Source organism: Colobus angolensis, unplaced genomic scaffold (genome assembly GCF_000951035.1).
Source record: "Colobus angolensis palliatus isolate OR3802 unplaced genomic scaffold, Cang.pa_1.0 Scaffold179, whole genome shotgun sequence".
NCBI classification, from domain to species: Eukaryota; Metazoa; Chordata; class Mammalia; order Primates; family Cercopithecidae; genus Colobus; species Colobus angolensis.
The window spans coordinates 576,529-584,972 of NW_012114921.1; the positions used below are offsets into that span (position 1 = coordinate 576,529).

Sequence of the window (8,444 nt, forward strand, 5' to 3'; positions counted from 1 at the left end):
AGCCCGGGAGCCGTGGCGATGGCGGTGCAGGCGGCGCTCCTCAGCACGCACCCTTTCGTGCCCTTCGGCTTCGGGGGCTCCCCGGACGGGCTAGGGGGCGCCTTCGGAGCCCTGGACAAGGGCTGCTGTTTCGAGGATGATGAGACCGGGGCTCCGGCGGGCGCGCTGCTGTCGGGAGCCGAAGGAGGGGACGTGCGCGAGGCCACCCGCGATCTACTCAGTTTCATTGACTCGGCATCCAGCAACATCAAGCTGGCGCTGGACAAGCCGGGCAAGTCGAAGCGGAAGGTGAACCACCGCAAGTACCTGCAGAAGCAGATCAAGCGCTGCAGCGGCCTCATGGGCGCGGTGCCGCCCGGCCCGCCCTCCCCGAGCGCCGCTGACACGCCCGCCAAACGGCCACTGGCCGCCCCTAGCGCCCCGACAGTCGCGGTCCCGGCCCACGGCAAGGCTGTCCCCCGGCGGGAGGCGTCTCAGGCCGCGGCGGCCTCCAGCTTGCAAAGCCGAAGTCTGGCCGCGCTCTTCGACTCGCTACGCCATGTCCCCGGGGGTGCCGAGCCGGCGGGGGGTGCGGTGGTTGCACCGGTGGCCGGGCTAGGAGGTTCGGCCACTGGGGGCGCCGGAGGGGACGCGGCCGGCCCCGCGGGGGCCACGGCGGTCACAGGGGCTAGGAAGGTCCCACTGCGGGCCCGCAATCTGCCTCCGTCCTTCTTCACTGAGCCGTCCAGGGCAGGCGGCAGCGGGTGTGGCCCGTCGGGGCCCGACGTGAGCTTGGGCGACCTGGAGAAGGGCGCAGAGGCCGTGGAGTTCTTTGAGCTGCTAGGGCCCGACTACGGCGCCGGCACCGAGGCGGCCGTCTTGCTGGCCGCTGAGCCTCTCGACGTGTTCCCCGCCGGAGCCTCCGTACTGCGGGGACCCCCGGAGCTGGAGTCCGGCCTCTTTGACCCGGCGCCCGCAGTGGTGGGAAACCTACTGTACCCCGAGCCCTGGAGCGTCCCGGGCTGCCCCCCGACCAAAAAGCCCCCCCTGACTGCCCCCCGCGGCGGCTTGACCTTGAACGAGCCATTGCGCCCGCTGTACCCCGCCGCTGCGGACTCTCCGGGTGGGGAGGACGGGCCGGGCCATTTGGCCTCTTTCTCCCCTTTCTTTCCAGACTGCGCCCTGCCCCCGCCGCCGCCGCCGCCCCATCAGGTGTCCTATGATTACAGCGCGGGCTACAGCCGCAACGCTTATTCCAGCCTTTGGAGACCCGACGGGGTTTGGGAAGGGGCGCCGGGGGAGGAGGGGGCGCACCGGGACTGACTTGGAGGCACCCTTCCCTCCATTAGAGACGGCTGTGGAGAGCGCCGCGCCTCCATGGGTTTCTCCTAAATCTAAAGAACGATGGGAAAATGCATGTGGAGGTGAAACCGGATTTTTAAAAATTCAGTTAATAAAAGCAACTTCAGAAAAAAGAGATGAAGAGGAGTTGGGGATTGTTTAATCACAACCTCCCGTGTTAAAACAAAAACAAACACGTTGGTAGGTTCTTACTGGACCAGAGGAGCCAAGAAACCAAGACGGTTTGGGGTATGGGGTGGGGACGGCAGAAGGGGCAAGAGCTGGCTTCTGTAGCCACCTGTCGCTTCTATTTTTCAGCGAAGGTCGGTGTGTTTAGTGTAATTGCCCCTTCTAAACAGTGTCCTAGTCCCTCCCTTCCCTCTCCTTGAGTGCATTTTGAATTAAAGCATATATTGAAAAGAATGGAGCGGAGACTTATTGATTTGGGTGTTTTCTTACAGGACGGTTTTTCGTCTGGTCGCTTAGCTTTGTTAGGTGAGCCTGTGGCTGAGGACGGAGGCCGGTGGTCCACTGCTGACCTCCTGTGCTGGTCCTTGGGTAGGGTTCTCTTCTGTCACACTTTAACGTTTGTTTGTTTTTTTTTTTCCTGCCCGCTTCTTGCTTCCATCTCCTTCCACCCTTATCAGTCCCAGTGCTTACTTTCCTTCTTTCTTTGCCTGGCCTCTCATTGCTCTATTTCTTTCGGCCAGCTTTTCTTGCACATCTCTTTTGTAGGAGACTTAAATTTGGCAAACCTGGGTTCCATTTCTCTCCTGTCTTTCCCCCATTTTCCAGCCACTTTGGGAGGGAGAGATTGGGCAAATTGTAACCTCTTTGTATCAGTTTCCTGATCTGAGAGGGTGAGGACGGTAATGTTCTTCTACTCCACAGCTGGTTGGGTAGCTCAGGGGGAACTAAAGTGTCTTGAGGCTGTGGCAGTGCTTGATTGGTTCTGCTGTGTATACACAAATGGTTTCTACACCTGGAAACAGAGTTGTGAGTCCCATGCTGGTTTTTTTTTTTTTTTTTTTTTTGGCCTATCTACTTGCCTGGTGATTGCCCTTTCCCTTACAAGCTGTACACCCTCTTTACCATCCCTCCTTCTCTCTTTCCACAGCTCCCCCTCCACCTCTGTTGGTTTCTGCCTCGCTGTGTGTCCTCAGTCCTTATACCCACACCGTCCCCACGGAAGGGCATAGAGAAGGATGTGAAGTTTCCAAAGGAGTCTCTATTCCCTGAATAGCAGGTTTGATGAATGGAATCTGAAGGGACTCTGCAGGGAGGAGTATGATCTGTTGTCCGAGGGAGATTTGGGGAAAAAGAAATATTTTTGCCAGTCATGAATGTGGCAGAGAGGACACATGGCACCATCAGGATGGTTAAGGGGCGGGGAGGAAAGACTGGTGGGAAATGAGCAGCTGGAGGGAAAAGAGGAACCCTTGGTGCTGTAGACCTGCCGAGAGAAAGGCATGAAGAGAGCAACGCCCAGAAAATCTGAGCGAGGGGCTGCCTACTGATGATGCTGCAAAGGAGGGCTGCTTGGCTTCAAGGCACCGAGGATTGATTGCAGGAATACCTGGATGTGAGTTAGTCGAAAACCGAGTGTTACTGCAATAGATGTAAAAATCCAGATTCATGGTTGCACACATCAAAAGTCTTGTGATATTTTCAGAAAAGAATTTCTGGAAAAAAATGAGTATTAACCAATGGTAGATGCAACTTTAAATGCTATCACTAAGTCACTTTCTTCTGAATAAAACCTATCTTAAGAAAGCACCACAGGAAATAGAGCAAGGAGTACTGTTAATGATGATAAGAACTTTTGCAACTCCAGAAAGCTAATGTCTATTGAATCTCTTCCAAAGTGGTGAAAGATGATTAATTCCATTGTGCTAACAGAATATTACTTAATAACAATTTAATTTATCTAAACTATTGTAAATACAATCCAGGATACACTTGCACGGTAGGAAAACATTAATAACCCTGTGACTGCTATTAAGACTATAGTGTCATTGTAATTTTTCTTTCTTAATTTTCCTCTCCTTTCTTATCTAGTGTAGTAAAATAAGTTATCTCTCCCCTACTGTTTTGTTTGCTATACCTTTCATTAATAATAATATCAACATTGTGTGTTTTGGCATCCCAGGCATGTAAGCTAAGCACTAACTCACTGAGCCTCTTAATATTGCCATGAGGTAGGTGCTTGATATGGTTTGGCTCTGTGTCCCTACCCAAATATCATCTCTAATTCTAATCCCCACATGTCGAGGGAGGTCCTGGTGGGAGGTGATTGGATCATGGGGGTGGTTCCCCCCATGTGAGGGAGTTCTCATGAGATCTGATGGTTGTGAAGTGTGGCACTTCCTTGCTATCTCTCTTTCCTGCCACCATGTAAGACATGCCTTGCTGCTGCTTCGCCTTCTGCCATGATTGTAAGTTTCCTGAGGCCTCCCCAGCCATGTGGAACTGTGAGTCCATTAAACCTCTTTCATTTATAAATTGCCTAGTCTCAGGTAGTATCATTATAGCAGCGTGAGAACAGACTAACACAGTACTGTTATTATCCCTATTTGAAAACTGAGGCTCAGGTAAGATAAATAACTTGTCAACAGCAAGTAGTGGATCCAGGATCCAGACATACAAGTGTCCTAATCCCAAGACCTGCCTGTTTCTTGCCAGGCTCTGCTGTGCTTTGTACATTTGTGTGGTTCCCAGTTCCCTGTATTATGCTAGTAGCAGATTTTTTCAACCTCAGCACTATTGACATTTTGGATGTCATAATTCTTTGCTGTGGGAGCTATCCTGTGCATTATAGAATGTGTAGCAGCATCCCTGGCCTCTACCCACTTGAAGCCAGTAGCACTGCCTTAGTTGTGACAATAGAAAAATATCCCCATTACCTCGTGTCTCCGTGGGAGGCAAAATTTCTGCCAGTTGAGAACCACTATGCTAGAGAAATGTATATATAAAGTGTCTGTGGGGTGCCTGGCAGTTTCGTATACATGATTTCCTTTGATTCCTACAGAGGCCTGTGCTTCGTTGTCATTATCTTCATTGTTACAGGTGACAAATAAGAAAGGCCAAGGGGAGGGGCTAAATCAACTTAGCTGCATCTCATCTCTGCTGATTTACCAGCAGTGAACCAGTAGCTTAACCAAATTTGAAGCATGGTTTACCCATTGGAAAAACTGGATAACAGTCTATCACAAAGTATTATTGTGATTTGGCATAGGGTATACATAAATATCCTCTAAGAGGAAGGGGGCAGTACCTAGTAGCAGACAGCCAAGGCTTGGCATTATATCAAGGTTCCAATCCATCCTGTTACTCAGGCCCCTATGTAGCCCTATTCCTCCCCACTTGCCTTCCAGTCTGGGCACATATGTGTCTGACATGCCACTTACTGTAGTACAGTAAGTAGTGCCCATTAGTAATCGTTTTGCCAAGGACTGAACTTACTGTTTTCCTCTGTTATATCAATTTCTGCTGAAGCCTGTTATAATTTTTTTTTTAATCTCTTGCTTAGCCACATCCCTGACCATAGAGGATTCTTTTTTTTTTAGGCAGTGTCTCACTCGGTCACCCAGGCTGGAGTGCAGTGGCGTGATCTTAGCTCACTGCAACCTCCACCTCCCAGGTTCAAGCAATTCTCCTGCCTCAGCCTCCTGAGTAGCTGGGATTACAGGCACCCACTGCCACACTCAGCGAAGTTTTGTATTTTTAGTAGAGACGGGGTTTCACCATGTTGTCCTGGCTGGTCTTGAATTCCTGACTTGAATTCCTCAAGTGATCTGCCCGCCTCAGCCTCCCAAAGTGCTGGGATTGCAGGTGTCAGCCACCATGCCTGGCCAAGAATTCTTTTTAAGTGCAATGGTAGGTATTTTTCAAGACTAGAAATATGCTGTAATATGCATGTAGTTGCATGGCTTTGGACAGGCTGGGTATCCTAACCTGGTAATAATAATTATACTTGCATGCCTCATAGTCATGATCCTCCATCTCAGCTGGGTGTTCCTTGGTACCTGGAATGTGTTTTAGTGTCTTCCTGTATCCTTCTCATGTCCCAAACCTTTGCCTATCTCCATTCAAGCCTCCACCCTATCCCTTCTCTCACTCCCAGGTCCTGACAGGATGGAGACCATGTGTTTTGACACCCCTCCATTTCCCACCCCACTTTTCCACACAATGTCTCTCTCCAGCAAGCAGGACCTTCTCTTGCCCTCATGGCTCAGGATCCTGCCCCTCCTGCCTCATGAGGACAAGCTGTTGCTCCATCTTCTCCTTAGTAGCCATATCTTCAGCATCGTCCTTGCTCCCCACTTTTTTCTCTCATGCTAGAAGTAACTTTTAGAGTAATTTTTGAAAGAAAGAACAAAAGCTCTCTCAGCCCTGTTTCCCTCCCTAGGTATTTTGCTGTCATCTTCTCAGAAGAGTCAACTCTCTGAAAAAGAAGCTACACTTTTTGCTTCTACCTCACCTGCTATGTAAACCTTAACTATTTTGAGTCTTAGGGTGACCAACCATTGCAGTTTGCTTGAGACTGTTCCAGTTTTAGCACTGAAGTTCCACATAACAAGAAATTAGTTATGCGGAACCATCCTTCCCATTGCTCACGGAGGTAATATTTCTAAAAAGCAGTTCTGGTGTTTTCACTTCTTTGGTTAAAATCCTTCAATGGCTCCCTGTTACGTCTAGGGTAAAGACTTTGCTTAGAAATGTGGCTTTTGCCAGCCTCTTTTTTCTCATTTACCACTCTCTTAATAGTACCTGTGTTCCAGAAATTTTGTACTAATTGTAGGTGCTTTAATGCTCAGTACCCATGTTACCTTAATTCTACGCAAATGCCATCTCTGCCCTACCATTTCCCAGGAATTTCTCTCATGGAAGCTTCAATTACCAAACACGGGGTCTTCAGCCTTCAGTTTTGTTGTTTACTTCTACGCCACATTTAAACAGTTGGGCTCTGTCTTCCTAAAACTCTCCTCTTTGGGTTTTTGGTATCTCATTTTCTTTTAGTTTTCCTCCTAACTTCCTGGCCATGCCTTCTTCCTCATTGGTGTAACCTTATACACTGGTGTGACCCAGGGTTCCCTCACTTCTGTCCTGTATTCTTTGCCCTCCATACATTCTTTCTGGGTGTTAGTGTCTTTTCCCAAGGCATTAGTTATTCTTAATGTTTCGATGACCCTCAAATCTATACCTGCAACCTTGGCTTCTTTCTTCTGTCCCAGACTCATTACTTGCCTATTTCCTAGATAGAGTCTCTTGAGGGCTCATACACTCCTCAAACTTTGTGCCCAAAATCGAACACATACACAGACTGATTAGCCACAGTCAACCTCACCATACTCTTTTAGCCTGTCCCATCCTGTTCAAATAGCTACCAAGACCTATTTCATATTACCTTCTATGCCAGTGTGTTTTAAATACTTTTATCCATGACCTTCAGAAAAACTTCACTGGACATTATGTGTCAATATATTAATAACCATATTTATATAAATCAATATTCAGACAAACATCCCCATATTGAATAGTGGAAATATTATTATATTATAATCTATATTAATATTCAATTATGTTTTGATATATAATTGAAAATTTTTTACAGAGCCCAGATTCTTTCTAAGAAGCTATATGTTACACTGATAGTTTCTGTTCTATTTCTTAATAAAACCTGACTATTATTCGTTAAATTGATTTCATGGCTTACTGATAGGTTGGGTCTGCAGTTTGAAAGACACTGTTCTAAGCAACTCTCATCTGTCTCCTCTACTCCTTTACAATGCCACTTCCTTAGTTTGGGCCTTCATCACCCCTCACCTAATCAAATACCATGATTGCCTAATGACCTCCTGTCTCTAGGCTCACAATCCTCTCAACCATCCTTCCCATTGCTCACGGAGGTAATATTTCTAAAAAGCAATTCTGGTGTCTTCACTTCTTTGGTTAAAATCCTTCAATGACTCCCTGTTACGACTAGGTAAAGACTTTGCTTAGAAATGTGGCTTTTGCCAGCCTCTTTTTTCTCATGCACCACTCTCCTAATAATACCTGTGTTTCAGAAATTTTGTACTAATTGTAGGTGCTTTAATGCTCAATACCCATGCTATCTTCATAAATTCACTCCTGTTCTACTTATGCCTGGAATACTCCTTGACTTTCTCTGCTTGCTAATTTTTACTGAGCCTCTCATTCTTAGCCCAAGTGTCACCTGCTTTTTTAAGCTCCCTGAATCAATTAAGCACCTTTACTTTGGAATCTTCTATCATTCTAAAAGACCCCAGGCTCCGATAGCAGTTAATCACACTGTTATAGTAGTCATTTGTTAGTCCTCTGCCTCCTATACCGGAGGCAGGTACTTGCCTCTGCTTATCACTTTTTGGAATCTGGCAATAGTAATGTGTAACTCATGATGACTGGATGAATTTTACGGAACTTTAGAATTAAATAAGGGACTTTCCACTCACATTGTCACTTGAGCTTCACCCCAAATGTCAAATGGTCATATAATCATATGCTCCCATTTGTTAAGGACCTATTATACAAAGAGACCCCTTTTTGTGTGGGAATCTTAATTGCAGCAGGAATTATGTATATGACAAAAATAACCATACCAGTATTTTTATCAAGCCAAAGGGCAGAGTTATTTTTCTTGAAGCAGCACACGTTATGGAAAGCATAGAGGCTGTTGGTGACATGCTTTGATCATTTGTTCTGTCCATAAAGTGTGATCAGAATGTTCCTCTGTGAGAGGAACCACTAGAAGCCCTTCCCTCAGTGAGTCTAAAATTGAGTTGGGCAGTTAAGATACAGATATATGAAATGTTCAGTGTCAATATGGGAGTAAAGAAACAATATAAAGCACTTTGGGATGCCGACGCGGGTGGATCACTTGAGATGAGGAGTTGGAGAGCAGCCTGGCCAACATGGCGAAACCCCATCTCTACTAAAAATACAAAAATTATCTGGGCGTGGTGGCACGTGCCTGTAATTCCAGCTACTTGGGAGGCTGAGACATGAGAATCACTTGAACCTGGGAGGCAGAGGTTGCAGTGAATTCCACTGTACTCCAGCATGTGTGACAGAGTGAGACTCTGTCTCAAAAAAGAAAAAAAAAA

General features: G+C 47.2%; 1 protein-coding gene across 1 annotated transcript; it reads left to right on the forward strand.

The window, feature by feature from the left end:
* On the forward strand, nucleotides 1-1,740 carry FAM181B (family with sequence similarity 181, member B). The gene has a single exon (XM_011938904.1). The coding sequence runs from the start codon at nucleotides 19-21 to the stop codon at nucleotides 1,300-1,302; it is 1,284 nt and encodes a 427-aa protein (XP_011794294.1). The 5' UTR covers nucleotides 1-18; the 3' UTR covers nucleotides 1,303-1,740.
* Nucleotides 1,741-8,444: the final 6,704 nt, after the last annotated feature.

What these genes read in the sequence shown, in the direction of transcription:
- FAM181B (XM_011938904.1), top strand. Translation starts at nt 19, where the DNA reads ATGGCGGTGCAGGCGGCGCTCCTCAGCACGCACCCTTTCGTGCCCTTC.